Here is a 22,282-nt window from a genome sequence, read left to right as displayed (position 1 = left end):
TTACAGTACAAGTACAGTCAAACATCCTGTCTAAGAGGAGCATTTCTAAAAAGCCCTTGCGGTCTTGTTTCCGTTGAAAGTCCTTATAAATCATCGCCCTTTAACAATACAAATAAAAATAAAACCAATATTCAATAACTCAATTGATGCCACGTAACATTAGAAAAACAAAAATAAAATTAAAGCCGCAAGCGGCGTTGTAGGCCCTCGCCGGCCGACAGGCCGTTGAGCTGACCCGCCGACGCACGCCGCTTTTGTCCTGAGTGCTTCGCAAGTGTTTAGATTTGAGCTGCATGAGTAGCTCACAGTTTAGTCAAATCGTTATTTGGATTATATGGCCATCTGCCGTCAGGAGTTTCAATCCAATATGGCCGCCTTCCTGTGTGTCTAGGGGCGTGGCCACAATACATTTTTTTTTTGCCCTGACATGACGCATGTCTGTACCGAATTTCGTGGCTGTCCGACAAAGTTGGCGTCGGACCCCTCCCCATAGGAGGGGTTGCCATCGCCATGGCAACAGCGTAAAAACAACATGGTTACGATTGTGTTTTTTGATCGGGACCACATGAGGGACTTTTCTGGTAAGTTTCAATCATTTCTGGCAAAGTATTTTTTTAATTCCCATTCAATTTTTGTTATCGTTCTCTAGGGGGCGCTGTAAGGCTGATTGTCAAAGTTTCCCTTTTAAAGTGTCCAGGTAGGAAGGGTCAATAAGTGTTTAAAATTTGGTTTGGATTGGAGTGTGTGTGTGTGCAAATGCTGACTCTGCAGTTTTTAAAATTATATCCAATATGGCCGCCTTCCTGTGTGTTTGGGGGCGTGGCCATAATTTCTTTTTTTTTTTGCCCTGACTTGACGCATGTGTGTACCGAATTTCGTGGCTGTCCGACAAAGTTGGCGTCGGACCCCCCATAGGCACAATGCATTGTGATTTTTGTAGGTGGCGCTAGCGCGCCACTTTTTCATGCCCAATTTTAAAACACATAAAATAATTAATTTTTCGCCGGTTCTGAGCTTGGTTCAAAGTTTGGTGAGTTTTCGAGCATGTTCAGGGGGTCAAATTGCCGTTTAAACAGCAGAACAAAGAAGAAAAAGAAAAAGAAAAAGAAAAATAAAGAAGAATAAAGAATTTTTGCAAAAACAATATAACTTTTTTTCTGAGTGTGCGATTTCTACACAAAATACATTTTCGGAATGGTCTCGACGGGGGCTACGCGTCTGTGGGGGCACACAAACACGAGTTGACGAGCTTCGCTCGTCAACTCGTGTTTGTGTGTGTGTCTGTGTGTCTGTGTGTCTGTGTTGTTTAGTGTCGGGGTGTGTGTGTGTGTGCTGTTGAGTGTCGTGGGTGTGGGCGTGGGTGTGTTGGTCGCCCGATGGTTGACTCGCTGCGCTCGTCAACCATCGGAAGACAGTTACAAACACGAGTTGACTCGCTGCGCTCGTCAACTCGTGTTTGTGGATCTCTGTGTGTGTGCATTTGTGTTGTTTAGTGTCGGTGTGTGTGTGTGTGCTGTTGAGTGTCGGTGTGTGTGTGCGTGAGTGTGTTGGTCGTCCTCAACAGCATGGCAAAGTTGGATGCCGAGGGTTGACGAGCTGCGCTCGTCAACTTTGTCGAGGGTTGACTCGCTACGCTCGTCAACTTGTCTTCTGCGTTGCAAAAGCAATAGCCCCTTACGCCTAGAATAGGCGCTCGGGCCTAATGATTTTACACCGTCAATCAATGTCCGTGTGAGGACCTTAAGGGGTTTTTACTGCTCATTCACTGAGAGTCTATTGACATTTTCTTGCGTTTGCTGGTTCCGTCTATCAGGGACCAGCACGCCAGCCACGACTCCACCCTGCCCGACACCCTGAACAGATTCTTCTCACGCTTCGACTCTCCGAGCAGCAGAAGGTCTGTGGATCTGCCCCAGCCTGAGGTGCAGCATCAGCCGCTCGTCCTGCAGCTGCACCAGGTCTCCTCAGCCCTGAGGAGGATCAACATCAACAAGGCTGCGGGACCAGATGGCGTGTCAGGCCGGACACTGAAGACGTGTGCTGACCAACTGGCAGGGGTTCTCCTGGACATCTTCAACCTGTCCCTGCAGCTGTCCACCGTCCCTGCCTGCCTTAAGTCCTCCATCATTGTGCCGGTACCCAATAAATCATCCGTCTCCTGCCTCAACGATTACCGCCCTGTTGCTCTGACTCCGGTGGTGATGAAGTGCTTCGAGAGGATCCTCCTTAAACACATCAAGGACGCCGTCCCTGCTGGCTTGGACAGCCTGCAGTTCACCTACAGGGGGAACCGCTCCACGGAGGACGCCGTCTCGCTGACACTGCACTCGGCCCTGACTCACCTGGAGCAGCCTAACACCTACGTCAGGATGCTGTTTGTGGACTTCAGTTCAGCTTTTAACACCGTTCCACCGGACATGCTGGCTCTGAAGCTCCACAGCCTGGGACTGTCTCCACCGCTCTGCTCCTGGGTCAGGGACTTCCTCAGCAACCGGCCCCAGGTGGTGAGGATAGGAGACACCACATCCTCCCCTCTGATCCTGAACACTGGGACCCCCCAGGGTTGCGTTCTCAGCCCTGCTCTGCATCCACTCCACAAACATGGTTGTGAAGTTCTGAACACCAGCAAGACCAAGGAGGTCATAGTGGACTACAGGAGGTCCAGGAGGACTGAACACGCCCCCCTGTGCATACGAGGGGAAGCAGTGGAGCGTGTGGAGAACATTAAATTCCTGGGCATCCACATCTCCTCTGACCTCTCCTGGACACTCAACACCAGACACCTGGTGAAGAAGGCCCAGCAACGGCTCTTCTTCCTCAGGAAGCTGAAGCGGGCTGGACTCTCCTCTGTGCTGCTTGAAGACTTCTACCGGGCCACGATAGAGAGCATCCTGTGTCTCAGTGCGACCGTGTGGGACGGCAGCTGCACGGCGCAGGACAGGAAGGACCTATCCCGGGTGGTGAGGACAGCTCAGGGGATTGTGGGTCACCGTCTGTCTGATTTGGACTCTGTTTACACCTCCAGAGTCCAGAGGAGGGCCAGACGCATCGCCACAGACCCCACCCACCCGGGCCACAAACTGTTTGTCCCGCCCACAGACCCCACCCACCCGGGCCACACAGTTTGTCCCGCCCACAGACCCCACCCACCCGGGCCACAGACTGTTTGTCCCGCCCACAGACCCCACCCACCCGGGCCACAGACTGTTTGTCCCGCCCACAGACCCCACCCACCCGGGCCACAGACTGTTTGTCCCGCCCACAGACCCCACCCACCCGGGCCACAGACTGTTTGTCCCGCCCCCATCAGGGAGGCGGTTCAGGACAATCAGAAGCAGCACAGCGAGGCTCAGGAACAGCTTCTTCCCCCGAGCTGTGAAAGCAGTCGTTCCCTTGTCGTGATCTGGGACGCTTTATGTCCTGTTGCTGCTGCTGCTATTCTGCACTACTGCCTGTGATTCTCACTCTCTCTGTGTGTATATATATTCTCTCTGTGTATATATATTCTCTCTGTGTGTATCTATTGTTTCTTAAGAGAGATAATTTAGTTTATGTTATGATGTGTGCCTTAAGCTGTGGGCCTTCTCACGATTTTATTACGCTCGCATAATGACGATAAAGTATCTTGAATCTTGAATCTTGAATCTTGAACAGCCTGAACAGTATTATCTGATTTAAGGTCACTCTGGGAGAGTCAGTTCACGGTGACGCCTTCAGGGCGCCGCCATCGTGCACCTCTGGGGAGAACTAACAGATACTCCAGATCTTAAGCAGTGTTTTATATAACTGAGCATTGTACAAGATATTTTCTGTTTATTACTGCCAGTTATTATTATTATCTTATTGCTGTATTTATTATCTATGACCTCACTGATCTCTCTGACATAACACGCTGTACGCTGTTGTGCTGCTGGTGAACTGCACAGAAATTGCCCTTTGAGGGATTAATAAAGTTGTTGAATCTTCTACGTTGTCCTGTGATGAACTGGTGACTTGTCCAGGTCGTACCTCATTTACTACCCTAGTCGTCAAACCCCAGTAACATAGGCTTCACCTGTGGGCTGTAGGCCCCCCACGGTGGCAGGTTGGGGGCAGCTGATGGCAGAGACTTTCTCCTCTGCTGAGGGACAGATGTCTTCTTTAAACCCTCCCTCACACACTGTACTCCCAGGTTAAGACGTGGCCCCCGTCTTTCAGGGGCAGATGGACTGCGAGTTCCTGCCCGGAGGGGTTTCGTCCCCTGTACTGCCCCGTTGGCTTGTGGAGTGGTTGTTTTGTCTCCACCCTGTGAATGTCTGGCAGTCCTCGGTCTTTGAAAGTCTCACGCAACCAGGTCGAATTCAATTATACTCATTGCTGCCACACATTACAAAGAAAACAAAATACAAATTAAACTCTTTACCATGTCCTGTTCTGCATGCGCTGAGTGAGCATCCGACGGTGCTGAGGGTGGAGGTGGGTGGTGTTGTGTCGGATGGGTGGCACATGGTTGGAAGGACCATGAGGGGCTTGCAGACCCATTCGGTGACCAGGTGGAGGAGGGCCCCCGAAGAATGGCCTGAAACCAGCACCAGATGATAACAAAGGAGGTGCTGGACTGCTGCAGGGAAAGCCAGCCACCTTCAGAGACAGAACCCAAGAGGCCGCAGAAAGAAACAGAAAGGTGGGGCAGCTGAGGTCAATGTCTTTATCGATACACCAGCAGCAAATAGCATTCCTGAAAATGTCCCTTTAGTCAATGCGCTAGCTTCAAAGTAAAAAGAACAAAGATTTAAAAACACCGCCTCCTTCATAATCACAGAGAAATTCTATAACAGACAGTTTTCAAGAGGAGCTACAGTTTCTTATTCTCTAGATATTAGCAAGTACTACCTTTTATTTTTGTATAAGAAACAGCGTGTTGCATGTAATGTACAGGATGCGTGCAATATCAACCTGGGAGCTGAGCAGCTGAGCCCGCTGAATCGGAGACAGGACTGGTCCAACTCCAGGGGGGAACGGGCTGCGACACAGCGGGGAGTTCTAGACAAACATAAACATGTCTATGTTACACCCCCGAAGACAAAATTACATTTGGCTGTGCAAATTCATGAGTTCAATCCTACAATGATCAAAACGTAGTTGTGTAGTTATTAGCATCCATTGAAACAGCGTGTGCGTCTATTGATGGTGAAAACAAGTCAAATGTAACTGCTACCGATGAAAACTAGTGTTTGCCCCCAAACTCCAGGGTTGTTCAGGTGCAATTTAAGTCTTTACAACTGTGGTCCCCAAACTATGGCCCGCCCCCACATTTGTCCCGGCCCCCTGAACAATACCAGAGACCATTATCTTTCCTTTTGCATATACAGTAGTCCCTCATTTTCCGCGGGGGTTACATACTGAAAACAACCCGCAATAAGTGAAATCCACAATGTAGTCATCTTTATTTTTTTTACGATTACTATACATGTACATAATGTTTTAAGGCTGCAAAACCCCTCACCACACACTTTATACACGTTTAACAGGCAGGCATTAATCTAAATATTATCAGAATCAGAATCAGAAGTGGTTTATTGCCATTTTCAGTGAGTGTTCACAGACTAGGAACGTTTCTCGGTGAAGTCGTGCTACATCTAACATTAAGGACAAAATACAAAGACCATACAAGTACAGACATCAACAGCAGCCGGAGTGGTTACACAGATGTGTACTAGCAGCAGTAAACTAGCGTCATCACGCAGTGCAAATGGAAAAGTGCAAGTTGTATTCAGGACTCTGGGACAGAATTATTAAGTGTTCATTAGTCTTACGGCTGAGGGAAAGAAGCTGTTCTTGTGGCGGGAGGTTCTGGTCCGGATGGACCGTAGCCTCCTGCCTGAGGGGAGAGGGTCAAAGAGTCCATGTCCAGGGTGGGAGGGGTCGGCTGTGATCCGACCTGCACGCCTCCGAGTCCTGGAGACATACAGGTCCTGGAGGGACGGCAGCTTGCAGCCGATCACCTTCTCCGCGGCACGTACAATGCGCTGCACTCTGTGTCTGTCCCTGGTGGTGGCGCCAGCGTACCACATGGTGATGGAGGAGGTAAGGACGGACTCCACGATGGAGGTGTAGAACTGCACCAACATCTGGGTCGGCAGCTTGAGTTTCCTCAGCTGCCGCAGGAAGTACATCCTCTGCTGAGCCTTCTTGATGAGGGAGCTGATGGTCGGCTCCCCCTTGAGGTCCCGGGTGATGGTGGTGCCCAGGAAGCGGAAAGAGTCCACGATGGAGATGGGGGTAGGGGAGTCTGTGAGGGCGAGGGGGGGCGGTGGGGCTGTGACTTTCCTGAAGTCGACGATCATCTCCACTCTTTTCTGGCTGTTCAGCTCCAGGTTGTTGCTGCTACACCAGGACACCAGCCGGTCCACCTCCCTCCTATAGTCAGACTCATCACCGTCCGAGATGAGCCCGATGAGGGTGGTGTCGTCCGCAAACTTAATCAGTTTGACGGACTGATGGCTGGAGGTGCAGCAGTTGGTGTACAGGGAGAAGAGCCGGGGGGAAAGTACACAGCCCTGGGGGGATCCGGTGCTGATAGTCAGGGTGTCCGAGACCGTAGACCCCAGCCCCACATGCTGCCTCCGCTCCGTCAGGAAGTCGGTGATCCACCAGCAGAGGGAGTCGGGCACGTCGAGCTGGAGCAGCTTGTCCTGGAGCAGTCCCGGGAGGATGGTGTTGAACGCAGAGCTGAAGTCCACAAACAGGATCCTGGCGTAGGTTCCTGGTCCAGATGCTGCAGGATGAAGTGGAGGACCAGACTGACTGTGTCGTCTACAGACCTGTTGGCTCGGTAGGCGAACTGCAGCGGGTCCAGGAGGGGGGCGGTGAGGGTCTTCAGGTGGTGGAGAACCAGGTGCTCAAAAGACTTCCTGACTACAGATGTCAGCGCTATCGGTCTGTAGTCACTAAGTCCTGTGATCCTCGGCTTCTTGGGGACAGGGACAATGGTGGAGGACTTGAAGCAGGCTGGAACATGACAGGACTCCAGGGAGGTGTTAAAGATGTCTGTGAAGACAGGAGTCAGCTCACTGGCACAATGTTCCAGGGTGGGGGGGGGAACATTGTCCGGCCCCGCAGCTTTACGGGGGTTCAGCTTTGTGAACTGTCTGTGCACATCCTGCTCCTGGATGCAGAGGACAGTGGGGGGGGGAGAGTCTATGGAGGCATTTGGCGGGTTTCCCTCGATGTTGTGGGTGGAGGAGGGGGTGACTGGAGGGGTGTGGGGGGCTGGTTGGTCAAAGCGGCAGTAGTGCATGTTTAAGCGCTGGGCAAGCGGCAGGTCGTTCAGAGCTCGGGGGGCTTTGGGCTTGTCGTTGGTAATGCCCCCCCCAGGGTCGTTGGCAGAGAACTGCTGCTGGAGTCTGCGTGAATATACTGATTTAGCGTTCTTCAGCTCCCTGCTAAACCTGTACTTCACCTCCTTATAGCTGTCTCTGTCTCTTTCTCACGTCTGATCTGGCTGAGCTTCGGCGTGAACCAGGGCTTGTCGTTAGCGTAACTCACCCTGCTGCGCGTTGGTACAATGCGCTCCTCATTGTAGCTGATCCATGAGGTCACCGTGTCCGTGTCCTCGTCCAGGTTATCCGTAGCAGCCCTAAATGTGTCCCAGTCTGTCGTCTCCAAACACGAGCGGAGCTCCTCAACAGCCTCACCGGTCCAGATCTTCGATGTGCTTGCTACAGGTTTAGCAAGCTTCAGTCTCTGTATGCTGGGATGAGGTGGATGACCACGTGGCCTGATAGTCCGAGGGCGGCACGTGGCACAGCGCGATAGGCCCCGCCCACCGTCGCGTAGCAATGGTCCAGCGTGTTCTCCTCTCTGGTGGGGCATTTAGTTTAGAAGCTCTTCACGGTTGTAAGCGCACGCAGACGCACAATTAACGTCGACCGTAGGAGGCGCCATCCGGAAGCATCATTATAGAATGAAACCAAAGATCAAAACCTTTTCAGAACTAAACATTTGTTTGAGAAATATAAATATATAGTAGGTACAGTAAACGTTTTCCTGTTAATAATGTTAAGGCGTGCAGGTCGAGGAAAGAGCCGCTTGGAGTGCAGAAGAACAAATATTCTACTCGTGCTGTCTTTAGCCTCTCATGCTGCTTTATTGGATAGCTTAGCACAGCGGAACGGCAGCGGCTACATGTATCAACAGGAAGAAACAAAACCCAAAAGGGACGTGACGTGTAGACCCAGCGGTTTATACGTGAAATCACAAGAATTCTGTTGACTCATGTATTAAAGAGAGGATAAAAGCATGGAAAGACTCACGGCGATATTGAGGAGGGTATTTGGTGACAGCCGCTCAGGGAAGGGGGGAGGATATCTGTGCTGGACCGGGGCCCTCACATGAACCGTCATGGGATGATGAATCTACACAAAGTTACAGACAGACAAGCAGCGCGGTACGCTAACTTCAGCTAACATAGGGAGAGACTAACATTAACTACGTACCATAACATGTAACTTCATGATTCCATCAGATAACCACATGAAAGTTTAAACCATTTATTCTCTAAAACGGTCCCAAAACGCCGGCCAGCTCCCTGATTGGTTCGTGAGACAGACACCATATCTATGTAGACTAAAGACTTTCCTTTTTAAAAAAGCTTATAGTTAATCAATACAATAATCAATATGCTGTCATAGGCCAGCACTGGTGGATTGGCCTCCTATGACACACAGCTTCTCTCTCTCTCTATATATATATATAGAGAGAGAGAGAGAGACAAAAATAAAACTGAATTGAATTGAATTAGAAAGACAAACACCCTATTAATAATGAAGAGGACAGGGAAACTATGGATAAGAACATTGTACAGATTCAGGAGAGATGTAGAGTAACCTTCACCTGATGATTCAGGACATGGCTCATGGGCTGCTTGGGTGGGGTCCCAATAGGTACTGCCCTCACCGGAGGGGACCCAATCACAGGAGAGGAAGAGCGTGGAGGTGGAACCCTCTCTGACAAGTCCTGACCATCATCATTCCTACTCTGAGGAGATGGTTTAGGAAGTCCCACGTCCTTGATTAAAGACATTAAGGGACTGTCCTGAAGAAGACAGGTCACAAAATATTAAATTAACAGGACTTTCAAAACTCAGTAGCACACAAGCCTTTTGGACATTGGACACACTCATATATAATGCAACAGATTCAAGGAGGAGGAAAGACATTACACATTATATTGCAGGATATGGGTCCCATGGCTGATGTGGAACAAGGTTTGTTCAAATAGCTTTGTTCGATGTTTCCCTTTGAAATATTTTTAAGCCTGATTCAAGAGGCGGAGCCTACTTAATTTCATTGCACCACTGTGTGAAATGACAATAAAGTGCTATTCTACTCTATCTGATATAGGCTGTATGCAATATCAATTATTTGGTCCCTAGTGCTCCTACTGAAACAGGGACCATGTTAGTCTTGACCTGCCACATCTGTTCCAGCTGCTCCTTCAACCCTCGGAACTTCTCAGTCTGGTGCGGTCAGCCGGTATCACTATTCTACCACTATTGCACGCTATAGTTCTATGATGACCAACACCATGTCATATTTTCTAGAAGCTGAAATCAATGGACCTCAGCCATGTTGTACTAAAACACCTTCTGTGATACATCCAATTCAAGCTGGGTCCAGATGTTCCTGTACACCCGGCGTGTCAAACTCGATCACAGAAGGGGTTGAATCCCAAGACACAGACTATAGTGCCTATAGTACTCTCAAAAACCTGCAATAATTCGACCTTAAAAGTACAATTTGAAAAGACGACAGACTTTTTCGGCCGTAGCTGCACGCTGGTTTAACATCTTCGCCCTGCTATTACGTGCTGGGCCATCTCATGGGCATCACTGCAGCCTGCCCCCGGTGGCGTCTACCGTGGTGGACCTTGCCCTCTGTGGCCCTGCCAGCTGTCTGTTAGTCCGGCAGTTTGCCACCATTGCTAGGTCTTCATTACCCTCGCCGAAGGGGAGGCGAGGGTAATGAAATTGGGTGTTTGGGGTATTTGCTTGTTTGTCTGTCCGAGCGCATAACTCAAAAACTAGTAACCCAATCGACTTGATATTTTTACACAAGCAAGGTTCTGTCCGTGGCTCGGTCCTCCTCGAGAATGGCGTTGATCCGGATCTGGATCCAGATTCTAGAATTATTTTTACATCTGGAATTGTGCCTGTGCTGTAAACTGCCTCTTTAAGAGGGAGGGACACGAATGGCATGATGGGAAAAAGAGTCCAGAAGGAGTCTTGTAGTACGTTCCGGAGCAGCAAGCTAGAGCAGGTTTGGCCCCTCTGATCCGGAAGCCCTGTTTACTGTCTCACAAGATCCAATAGTCTATTGGAGGCGGAGTCTGCAGTCTCTGATTGTCTTTTTCGAGTTTACCTTGGGTTTCTGCTGTCCCAGATATCCACTTAGGAACTGCTTCCTTGTTCATGTTCTGGGATATTGATGTGGTCTGCTCACAGACATTTAGCATCGGCGTTATGTAAGGCTTCCTTTCCCATTCGTTTTCCAGTATTGCTCAGCCTCAGCGTTTGGTAGATGTGACCTCGTGTTTGCGTATGTCTTCATCCAGGCGGCATGAATATATGCTTTCATGTCAATGACTCTTAATTCTGAGCCTACATCTGAATGTCACAGCAGAGATCAAGTCGTTGTAGTCCTAGTTGTAGTCCTCGTCTTAGTGGTCAGGAGTCTTCTGTCGCCGTCGTGCAAGGTTCAACGTGTCGATGGAACAGCTACTGGGAGTAATTTGGGCTTCACTATATGTAGACTGCAAAGGCTGGGGATTAAACCAGGACCTTCCAATAAGTGGAGGGCCACACTGTGTTGCCATGGTGACACGCAGGTGTTAAACTAGACGTAGACGCCCAGTGCCCAATAGACATGAGTGTCCCTCACCTCCACATGCGGAACCAGTCGCGGGTTGACACTGACAGGACCAAAACCCATAGAGTTCTCCCAGATATTGTCAGAGCTCACCTAATGAGAAATTTAATTCACACAATTCATACATTAAAAAAATAAATACTGCAGTGAATTGGCTGCTACATCAGGTTTTTATTTAAAACTGAAAGCACAATTTAATATCTAGGACTGATTCAAGATTTAACTGAAGACAAACTCACATCCGGATTATAATCAGAGCGGATACAGCGAGGGAGTGACATCAGCTACATATGCCAACATATGTAAATGAGCTGGAAGCGGCTCCAGCCCATTTGTTTTTGTCAGAGTAAATAAAATAAAAAGATAAGCATAGCTTAATCTTTGCTGGAAAATCCTGTGTGAAAAGGCCGAATGAAAAACACCAGCAGAGTTTTATTCTCTACATACATCATAAAATATGCGTTTTGCAGTGATTTCACGTCACAAGCTAGTTTGAGTTCAGTTAGAAACGGCTTACCGGGCCCATCGGCGCCGTCCCTCGGCGAAGCAAGTGCTGCTGCTGTTGATAACTGAGCATGGACGAAGGAGGCGGGCCAGAGGAAAGGCCTGGGGGAGCGCAGAGTACCCAGAATGCAATATACATCAATCAAGCAGGGAGTGTCTGTGTGTACAATCTCAAATTTCCTGAGCGCATACTGACAACATAGTTACATGCTTGTGTCAGACATCTCTCCCTTAAAATACAAGGGATGGGGGGGGGGGGGGGGGGGGACCTCGATTCGTATCGATACACGATGCGAGAGCATGGGCAGCGTAGTGATGGATCGATTCCTTCAAGGGACAGACTCTAGAGGACATCGCATTTCAGATTATTGGATCAGTTCATTGAGATATATAGCTTTGATAAAAGTTTTTTTCCACAACTTTCAAAAAGTCCGTACATGCGTAAAGACGTCTTCCGCGGTGGATTGTGTGACGGGGCGTGGAGCAGGGCGGAGCCTCCAGACATGACAACATGGAATCACAGCGGCAAAAGCTGAAACCAACTGAATCACGTAATCTCGACCAGGCAACGTTGAGTCCAGATCAATCATGGGAAGCGTTTAAATCGAATCGTATCGCTGTTGAACTTGAATCCAGATGCGTCGTGGAACGGGAATTTATCGGATCGTACCACGTCAGAGGTCGTAACGGATGCGTCGTGGAACGGGAATTTATCGGATCGTACCACGTCAGAGGTCGTAACGGATGCGTCGTGGAACGGGAATTCATCGGATCGTACCACGTCAGAGGTCGTAACGGATGCGTCGTGGAACGGGAATTTATCGGATCGTACCACGTCAGAGGTCGTAACGGATGCGTCGTGGAACGGGAATTTATCGGATCGTACCACGTCAGAGGTTGTAACGGATGCGTCGTGGAACGGGAATTCATCGGATCGTACCACGTCAGAGGTCGTAACGGATGCGTCGTGGAACGGGAATTTATCGGATCGTACCACGTCAGAGGTTGTAACGGATGCGTCGTGGAACGGGAATTTATCGGATCGTACCACGTCAGAGGTTGTAACGGATGCGTCGTGGAACGGGAATTTATCGGATCGTACCACGTCAGAGGTCGTAACGGATGCGTCGTGGAACGGGAATTTATCGGATCGTACCACGTCAGAGGTCGTAACGGATGCGTCGTGGAACGGGAATTTATCGGATCGTACCACGTCAGAGGTCGTAACGGATGCGTCGTGGAACGGGAATTTATCGGATCGTACCACGTCAGAGGTCGTAACGGATGCGTCGTGGAACGGGAATTCATCGGATCGTACCACGTCAGAGGTCGTAACGGATGCGTCGTGGAACGGGAATTTATCGGATCGTACCACGTCAGAGGTCGTAACGGATGCGTCGTGGAACGGGAATTCATCGGATCGTACCACGTCAGAGGTCGTAACGGATGCGTCGTGGAACGGGAATTTATCGGATCGTACCACGTCAGAGGTTGTAACGGATGCGTCGTGGAACGGGAATTTATCGGATCGTACCACGTCAGAGGTTGTAACGGATGCGTCGTGGAACGGGAATTTATCGGATCGTACCACGTCAGAGGTTGTAACGGATGCGTCGTGGAACGGGAATTTATCGGATCGTACCACGTCAGAGGTCGTAACGGATGCGTCGTGGAACGGGAATTCATCGGATCGTACCACGTCAGAGGTCGTAACGGATGCGTCGTGGATGAATCGAATCGAACAGAGATTCCCGTCCCAATAACACACTACAGTAGAAATCATACTTCTCTGCCAACAGTGCTTTGATTGCGTACAATACACGCACTTCAGGAGAACATTAAGAGTTCAGCATTCCACCGCTACACTGGACACAATGAGAACATTCTGCTAGAATGAATGGTTTAGATTTTGAATTTTTATACATTAAAGAAACAGAATAAAGGTAACTGCCTGGAACCATAAATATTGTACATCCCTCCAATCTGAAATCAAATTCTACGGCACTTTTCATGCGATTTTGAGTTCAGATTTAAGGGACGTTCACGGTTAAGTTTATGTGAGAGGTAAATGTATTGTATTCATTCTCACCTGAGGTCGAGGGCCTAGGAGGCGGCGGCAGCAGCAGCTGGGTGTGATGGGCATGTGGGATGACCGATGGCTGGAGCAACACTCTGGTTTGGTCAGATAGGTCGGGTGCTGAAGGGCTGGGAGAGCTGGGAGAGACGCGTGGAATCTCAGCTGCCCCGACTACAGTTATAGCCGGGTCCGCCTCCAGGATGAGTCTGCTCAAGGACGCGGCCAAACCGCCATCGCCTGCTCGATCCTCCACATCTGAAATGAAAACAGGTATACAGGCAAGCCTGCCAATGAAGACCACTCAAAAAACCACCTGTCCAACGTGGAAGGTGTCCTCATTGGACAGGTGGTCATACCGAGAAAGCACAGATTAATGTCAAATCAGAAGCCTAGCAATCAGGTGCTGTACTTACAGGGATAAACTTCCCTTGACACACGCAGAGCGTTAAGTCCAAGACAAACAGTTGATCTTATTATCTTTAATGGAGTATTTGATTTGTAGTTGTTCAAATATTCTCTTCTTCTCTTGACAAAGTAAACGACTAAACATTGGCTGGAAAAGTCCCACATCCTGCTCTACAGCGTATTCCATTCAGTTCTGAACAGGAACGCTGCTCGCTCACATTCACTACTGCCCCAGACTGCTGCCTGAATGGGGAGTAAAACGAGACTAGCATTGTGACGAGGGGTCGTCTGATAAAATTGGTAACCAGCTGTTCTTCTTGTACAATCAGAACCTCCCATTCTGTCCTGTTGTAAACCCAATTTTTTAACTATCTGTTATTTAGGCAACCTTAACCGAAAATGTTCAAAAAAATAAAGAACACTAGGAGCTCATGAGCAGCATTTCTGAGTTAAGCAGTAGCCATCTACTTAAATACTGACCTGGTGGGGGCTGTCCAGAGCAAGACGAGAACTTCAATGAGTGGAGAGAAGACGGAAGGGGAAGATGGACTGCAGTGGAAGGGACACGAGTTGTGGCTGAGTTCTGAGCTCCACTAAAACTTGACTTTGTTCCCATTGCAGCTCCGAGCCCGTTCCTCTGATCAAGCTCAGCAAGGCGTTTGTGTTCCTCCTGCCAGTCATCGTCTAGAAACGGAGCAGTCACAGCGTCACGCGTGATGAAGAGCTGCGGCAACAAGCTTATTTTCTAGACATCCCTGTGGGCAAACTGAAGTGGGCCGAGACCGCTCAGAGTTATGAAAAAGATCTTTACTTTTAAGGTCCTCACAATAACAGAAGTGAGAGAAACAGGCCGAAAGTCACTTTGGAACTTGACTTGGACACCAGTACAATTCGATCTCCTTTCCAGACGAGGGATGCTGTGAAGCTGGAGAGACTTTGTACAAAGAAAACATGTCTGCCAGCTACTTTGTAACACACACCGGTGTCATTCAGGGCTTGGGGATGTACTCTTGAAGACAACGTAAATTACTAGAATCTCGGGACTCGGGTCATCAGCAAACTGAAGCAGGCCTACCAGCAAGGGGCATTGGCCTATTTTTTAGACTGCATGCCTATTATAGCTCTGATACCTCCCCAAGCCAGTACCCAGGAAGGCTTGTACTTTGTTTTTATAGCTTACTAGCAATTTTCAGTTCTTGCTTAAGCAACTCTATACTATGAATATGCTATTTGTACCCTCGCCGAAGGAGAGGCGAGGGTATTGCAATTGGGTCCGTTTGTCTGTCTGTCTGTCTGTCTGCTTGTTTGTTTGTCCGTGCGCATAACTCAAAAACTAGTCACCCAATCTACTTGGAATTTTTACACAAGCAAGGTTCTGTCCGTGGCTCGGATCTGGATCCAGATTCTAGAATTTTTTTTATATCTGGAATTGTGCCTGTGCTGTAACATGGGAGTGTCACTTTAAGAGGGAGGGACACGAATGGCATGATGGGAGGATTCTTCAACATTGCGAGATATGGCACTTGGAGGCGAACGTCTGCAACCTCTGATTGATCAGCTTGTTTATACTGATTTGTCACTGATTGAAGATGTTTCATTGATTTAAATACCTAAGGCTTATTATTTGGGAGAATAAACTGTTTTCCTTGGAATTATCAGATCTTCACAGAAGGTGACCGCCTCACTCAGCTGAACAAGAATTGATAAATAAATATATCCTAGTTTATGCGAGGGAAACAGTGCCGGCCATCGTTAGATTCCATTGGCCAGACGTTGATGTATTTGCTTCTTTCAGGGCAAGTTTGGCAGCCAGAACCAAATATATCACAGTGGTCAGACATCCCCAGAGGAGCTCTCCGCAAGCATTTAGAAGCACATTTTAATGGAGCCTGACAAAGGCCAAGAAATGTCATATTCAGAGTTAGAGTTAATCCAAAGAGGTCTTTGAAGTCCATAACAAACTGTGGAATACAGCAGTGAATACTTAGTTTTCCACATCAATGATCCTTAAAATAAAATGAATAAAGACCCAACAAGGCCCCGAGGACACGCGCTGAAAACCAGCGATCCAGAGCATGTTTCAATCATAACGAGAAAAAGACAATCAGAGATTGCAGACCCCGCCTCCAATAGACTATTGGATCTTGTGAGACAGTAAACAGGGCTTCCGGATCAGAGGGGCCAAACCTGCTCTAGCTTGCTGCTCCGGAACGTACTACAAGACACTTTCTGGACTCTTTTTCCCATCATGCCATTCGTGTCCCTCCCTCTTAAAGTGGCAGTTTACAGCAGAGGCACAATTCCAGATGCAAAAATAATTCTAGAATCTGGATCCAGATCCGGATCAACGCCATCCTCGGGGAGGACCGAGCCACGGACAGAACCTTGTTTGTGTAAAAATATCAAGTCGATTGGGTTACTAGTTTTTGAGTTATGCGCTCGGACAGACAAACAAACGAACCCAATTGCATTACCCTCGCCTCCCCTTCGGCGAGGGTAATGATCGACTAATTGAGGAAAATCTAAAAGCTACAAAAAATATTTACAAATCTATATTTTTAACAGAAGCGCAAGGCCTATGAAAGTGACCCCTTTAAAAACGCCGCCATCGTGAGCCAGTAGAGTATTGCTTAAGTCATCACGTTTCAAATAGCGGGGCATAACTCACTGATGGCCCCAGCTCCAAATGTGTCATCGTTGAACTGATCAATTCCATTCTCCTCTTCAATCAGTCCCTCCTCTTCCTCCTCCAATGTACAGTCATCATCCAGGCACTGCAAAGATAAGGCGTACGGTCGAAAAGAAGAACCCAAATGCGGAATTCCTTCAGATTTCAGGCCCAACCAAACACAGTTGTTTGAGGAAGAGAGCAAGACGAAGCACTGCGTTTGGTTTTGGTTGTAAATAACGGCACATATTCAGTTCAGGTAATTACAATTAAGCCAGAAGTGTTCCTTTCGGCGCTGACGAGCCGCGGGGCGGCCATCTTGGTCCGGTCACCCGCTCCACTCAGTGTAATCTGTTCGGCAGGCGCAGTGAATCGATCATGTGGCTCAATACTAAACTGATTGTGTGCAGTTCTCTTCCTGTAAATGCAATACATGCAGGTATGATACGGGACATGTGGTTCGGCGCGTTTTAATAGTCAAAGTGGGCTTAACAGTAATCAAATATTGGGATACGTGATTTATGATAAGTATTTTGCAAAACAAAAGACATGTATAATTTTTATGCATATATATAAATACACACAGATATGTAAACAGTAATATATGATAGAGAAGCAGAGGTAGATTGTGTTCTACTCAGCTATTTTAATAAGTTGAAAAATTAAGAAACACTATTTCAATACTTTATCCATATACAGTGGTACCTCAGCTTACGAATTTAATCCGTTCCGGGACTAACCTCGTAACGTGAAAATATCGTAAGTAGAGACGCATTTTGAATGTAAATGCAGTAATCCGTTCCAAGCCCCGCAAAAGTATGATATTTTTTTATTGAAACATAAAAGCACATCAGAACATGAAACAAATGCATGTTAAAATTAGATTACCGCACAATAAACATAAAACGAGAGGCACATCATGTAAAAAATCCAAAGAATAAAGAAAATAATAAAAATCTTATTTTACCGTTTAGCTGTTATTTTTTGTCCTCTGTGTTTATTGGTCCTTTGCGGTGTTTCCTGCGTCGCGTTTCTTAAAGTACTGATCCAATGACGTCTGCTTTTGCGTGGCGTGGCATCTTCTTCCAAAAAAGGCCCGTCTCATCACAATTAAAAACTTGCTGTGCACCGTAGTCTTCGTCGATCATCAATTGTGTGAATTTTTGCACAAATCCGGCGGCCGCTTCGTGGTCGGCGCTGGATGCCTCGCCATGGCGAACAACAGAGTGAAGTCCAGTCCTCCTTTTAAACTTCTCGAACCACCCACGCGATGCCTTAAACTCCGGGTGTGGTCCTTGTGCCGAATTTCCTTCGCCTGTGTCCTCCTTCGCTATGTCGGTAAAAATGGCGATTGCTTTTGCGCAAATTATGGCCTCCGTCACTGTGTCACCCGCGATCTCTTTGTCTTTTATCCACATGAGTAGCAACCTCTCCATCTCGTCGTTCACTGCTGACCGCCTCTTGGAAATTACAGAGGCCTTTGGAAGGAACCGTAGCTTTTAGGGCTTCCTTTTGTTTTATTATCGTGCTGATCGTTGATGTATTACGGCCATATTCTTTTGCGAGATCGCTCAAACGCATCCCCTTTTCGTACCTTTCTAGTATCTCTTTCTTTGTTTCTATGGCCAGAAAAAGTCTCTTCCTCTTCTTTTCTCCTGTTTTGGGGTCCATTGCGAATAACGTGGGTTCTCTCTCTCTCTCGCTGCATACACACGAACACGTAGCATGCCGGGATACACGTAGCATGCCGGGATACACGCATACGCAATGGGTTGCCGGGCAGATTTTAGGCGATAGCCAATGGCAGAGCAGCTACAAGTTTGTTTACGTTCGGGGAACTCTGGGAGCGGCGAATAGCGCTATTCGCCGCTCCCAGAGTTCACCTCGTATCCTGAAATGCTTCCGTAACAAGAGGCAATATTTTCCCATTCAGAAACCTCGTAACCTGAAAATTTCGGATGTAGGGACATTCGTAAGTCGAGGTACCACTGTATAAGATATAACACAATAGACAAAAGTTAAGCATCAGAAAAAAATATATATAGTTGAACTCGACGCACGAGGGAACAGAGGATGGCTGAACTCGACGCACGAGGGAACAGAGGATGGTTGAACTCGACGCACGAGGGAACAGAGGATGGTTGAACTCGACGCACGAGGGAACAGAGGATGGCTGAACTCGACGCACGAGGGAACAGAGGATGGCTGAACTCGACGCACGAGGGAACAGAGGATGGTTGAACTCGACGCACGAGGGAACAGATGATGGTTGAACTCGACGCACGAGGGAACAGAGGATGGCTGAACTCGACGCACGAGGGAACAGATGATCGTTGAACTCGACGCACGAGGGAACAGAGGATGGTTGAACTCGACGCACGAGGGAACAGATGATGGTTGAACTCGACGCACGAGGGAACAGAGGATGGTTGAACTCGACGCACGAGGGAACAGATGATGGTTGAACTCGACGCACGAGGGAACAGATGATCGTTGAACTCGACGCACGAGGGAACAGAGGATGGCTGAACTCGACGCACGAGGGAACAGATGATGGTTGAACTCGACGCACGAGGGAACAGAGGATGGTTGAACTCGACGCACGAGGGAACAGATGATGGTTGAACTCGACGCACGAGGGAACAGAGGATGGTTGAACTCGACGCACGAGGGAACAGATGATCGTTGAACTCGACGCACGAGGGAACAGAGGATGGTTGAACTCGACGCACGAGGGAACAGATGATGGCTGAACTCGACGCACGAGGGAACAGATGATCGTTGAACTCGACGCACGAGGGAACAGAGGATGGCTGAACTCGACGCACGAGGGAACAGATGATGGTTGAACTCGACGCACGAGGGAACAGAGGATGGTTGAACTCGACGCACGAGGGAACAGAGGATGGTTGAACTCGACGCACGAGGGAACAGAGGATGGTTGAACTCGACGCACGAGGGAACAGAGGATGGTTGAACTCGACGCACGAGGGAACAGATGATGGTTGAACTCGACGCACGAGGGAACAGAGGATGGCTGAACTCGACGCACGAGGGAACAGAGGATGGCTGAACTCGACGCACGAGGGAACAGATGATCGTTGAACTCGACGCACGAGGGAACAGATGATCGTTGAACTCGACGCACGAGGGAACAGATGATCGTTGAACTCGACGCACGAGGGAACAGATGATCGTTGAACTCGACGCACGAGGGAACAGAGGATGGTTGAACTTCACCGTAGAGCAAGTGCTCCCTGGATCTTGACAAAAAGCTTTCCTCTCCATCCAATTCAAAGCAGCCAAGGAAGCTTTGAATCCTTTGGTGTGAGGATTCATTGTATCAAAGAGTCTGTCAATCATCTCTAAAGAAATATCGGCATTTAAATCACTATCATTACAGATAGCAATACTCATCTATTATATCCAGAGTATTTTTCTAAACTGTGTGTTTGCCGTGCAACATGAAAGTATTAGTATTTGCTTGACTTCCGTCTCTCGATGGTCTGCTTTGTATTACACACAATTTCACACAGAGCTTTACCGTTCTAAAATTAATGAAGGTATGTGTCGGGTTACACACAAACGCTTGTATCTAGGCTCGATGAAAGTATTTGCATGTTGAACCCAGAGCCCGTCAGAATTATTAACAGATTGTTCCAGATGCTCAAATCAAATTGAGATCTCTCAGCTTCAGGTTCCGCTGAGAGGATGACCGGACCAAGATGGCGCCGCAGCCGCCAATGCGGCGTCTCTCTCGGTGTCCTTTCCCGAGTTCGTGCAAGCAGGGAGCTAAAACAATTAGCCACTGGGCTAGCATGACAACGTTCCAAGTGGCATTAGGCCAATACCCAAAGACATCAAAGACGACGAAAGGTGTCGAGTCTTTAATAAATAAGGAACTATAACGAAAGTATTCTGATTCTGAATATACGGCAGTGACGCCGCCATTCGTTTCGCGTTAGTTACCAGGCCAACGAGGAAACGCAGCACGGCGAAGGTTCAGGGCAGCAGCTCGTTAGCAGCACGACTTTAGAACAAAACGATCTCCAAACACACTCCAGCGCTCAGGCAGACCGCAGGAGAAGCCGTTAGCCAAAATGCTAACGCTGACGCTACGCTGCGCACGACCCGCGACGGCGAAAGCTGCTGCCCGTAACTAAACGAGCCGGACAGGAGCAAATACTGGTGCAAATACTGGTGCAAATACTGGTGCAAATATCAGCCTGGATTTCATTATGCTGGCGACATCACAAACAGTGACCTCATCCCCGTCACCGGGGCAAGCGACACGGCTCGTGCTACCAGGCAAGCGGGCTGCTTCACAGGCCGCTAACAGCAGGATTTAGCAACAGAAAAAACATTCAAAACTCTGCACGGATCAGCAAAAGACCGGAATTACCGGACGCTGCGCGTGAACCAGCACGGGGGCGTGCGCTCAGAACTCACCTGGAACCGAAACATCGACTTTTAATTTCTGGAGAGGAGAGTTACATCAGGAGCGACGCAGAAGGAGCGGAAGGACGTCATTCGCGAGGGCTGCGTCATTTCCTTATTTAGACTTCAAGGAGAGTCTTCCTGCCGCCGCCTTGAAACGAGCGTTGGAAAAAGCTGTTAATAATCATAATAATAATCTATCATTTCGGCTATTACCACATACGTTTTTTTAACCAAACTAATCACTATTTACAAAAAAGATATGATGTAAACTGTACCTTTTTATGGAGATCAAAGAGAAACACTTGTTCTGGTTGTGCCCTCATACTAAGTTAGGCTGGAATAAACTGTCCAGATATATTTCAGTGAAAAATCAGGGTAAATGATGATGATGATGAATACATTCTATCTAATAAATATATTCATCATCATCATCATTTACCCTGATTTTTCACTGAAATGGGAAAGTGTCTTTTTTGGTTTTGTTAACGATGATAGAAATCCTCACCTCTGAGTTCTAGTTAATACATTTGATTATTATTTTAACCAAGTATTACCTTCATAAATCGAAATTCTAGAATAAAAAACCTGCTTTTATTGCTCTGTCCATCAATGTGAAACATTACATCTCCAACCTTTCCTGCTCAATAAATAAGAAGGCTATTAGAACACGCACTCTTTTTTGCTTTACAATACATTTGTGCATTTTTAAATTATTTATTTATTGTATTTGTATCACCCCTGGCATCATTAAGTTAATGTTAACTGTACTCAGCTAAATCTTAAAGCAATTTTATCAATTTCCATCTGTAAAGCTGGTGTTGGTGTAGTTCCTGTTGCACCACAACACAGTCTTAAAGCTTGATTTTTGATTAATTCACTATTTTTCACAATGTCCCTGACCTGGTTAAACCAAGGTAAACTAGAGAGACAATCAGAGACTGCAGACCCCGCCTCCAATAGACTATTGGATCTTGTGAGACAGTAAACAGGGCTTCCGGATCAGAGGGGCCAAACCTGCTCTAGCTTGCTGCTCCGGAACGTACTACAAGACTCCTTCTGGACTCTTTTTCCCATCATGCCATTCGTGTCCCTCCCTCTTAAAGAGGCAGTTTACAGCACAGGCACAATTCCAGATGTAAAAATAATTCTAGAATCTGGATCCAGATCCGGATCAACGCCATTCTCGGGGAGGACCGAGCCACGGACAGAACCTTGCTTGTGTGAAGATTTAAAGTCGATTGGGTTACTAGTTTTTGAGTTATGCGCTCGGACAGACAAACA

General features: G+C 48.0%; 1 protein-coding gene across 2 annotated transcripts in view; it reads right to left on the bottom strand.

The window, feature by feature from the left end:
• The window catches only part of patl1 (PAT1 homolog 1, processing body mRNA decay factor), a 42,957-nt gene extending 21,870 nt beyond the window's left edge, over positions 1-21,087 (bottom strand). For both annotated transcript variants that reach the window (XR_011105903.1, XM_068750778.1), the window contains exons 1-10: positions 21,011-21,087; positions 16,562-16,667; positions 14,374-14,577; positions 13,501-13,743; positions 11,425-11,513; positions 10,920-11,000; positions 8,875-9,075; positions 8,295-8,396; positions 4,936-5,022; positions 4,403-4,620 (exon numbers count right to left, since the gene is read on the bottom strand). Coding sequence is in view for 1 of the 2 variants with exons in the window: in XM_068750778.1 (XP_068606879.1) it covers positions 4,403-4,620; positions 4,936-5,022; positions 8,295-8,396; positions 8,875-9,075; positions 10,920-11,000; positions 11,425-11,513; positions 13,501-13,743; positions 14,374-14,577; positions 16,562-16,667; positions 21,011-21,025 (1,346 nt within the window). In the remaining variant the exon portion in view is untranslated. The remainder of the gene's footprint in view (positions 1-4,402; positions 4,621-4,935; positions 5,023-8,294; positions 8,397-8,874; positions 9,076-10,919; positions 11,001-11,424; positions 11,514-13,500; positions 13,744-14,373; positions 14,578-16,561; positions 16,668-21,010) is intronic.
• Positions 21,088-22,282: the final 1,195 nt, after the last annotated feature.

Source organism: Brachionichthys hirsutus, chromosome 17 (genome assembly GCF_040956055.1).
Source record: "Brachionichthys hirsutus isolate HB-005 chromosome 17, CSIRO-AGI_Bhir_v1, whole genome shotgun sequence".
Lineage (NCBI taxonomy): Eukaryota > Metazoa > Chordata > Actinopteri > Lophiiformes > Brachionichthyidae > Brachionichthys > Brachionichthys hirsutus.
This window is presented reverse-complemented; position numbering and strand designations above follow the sequence as displayed.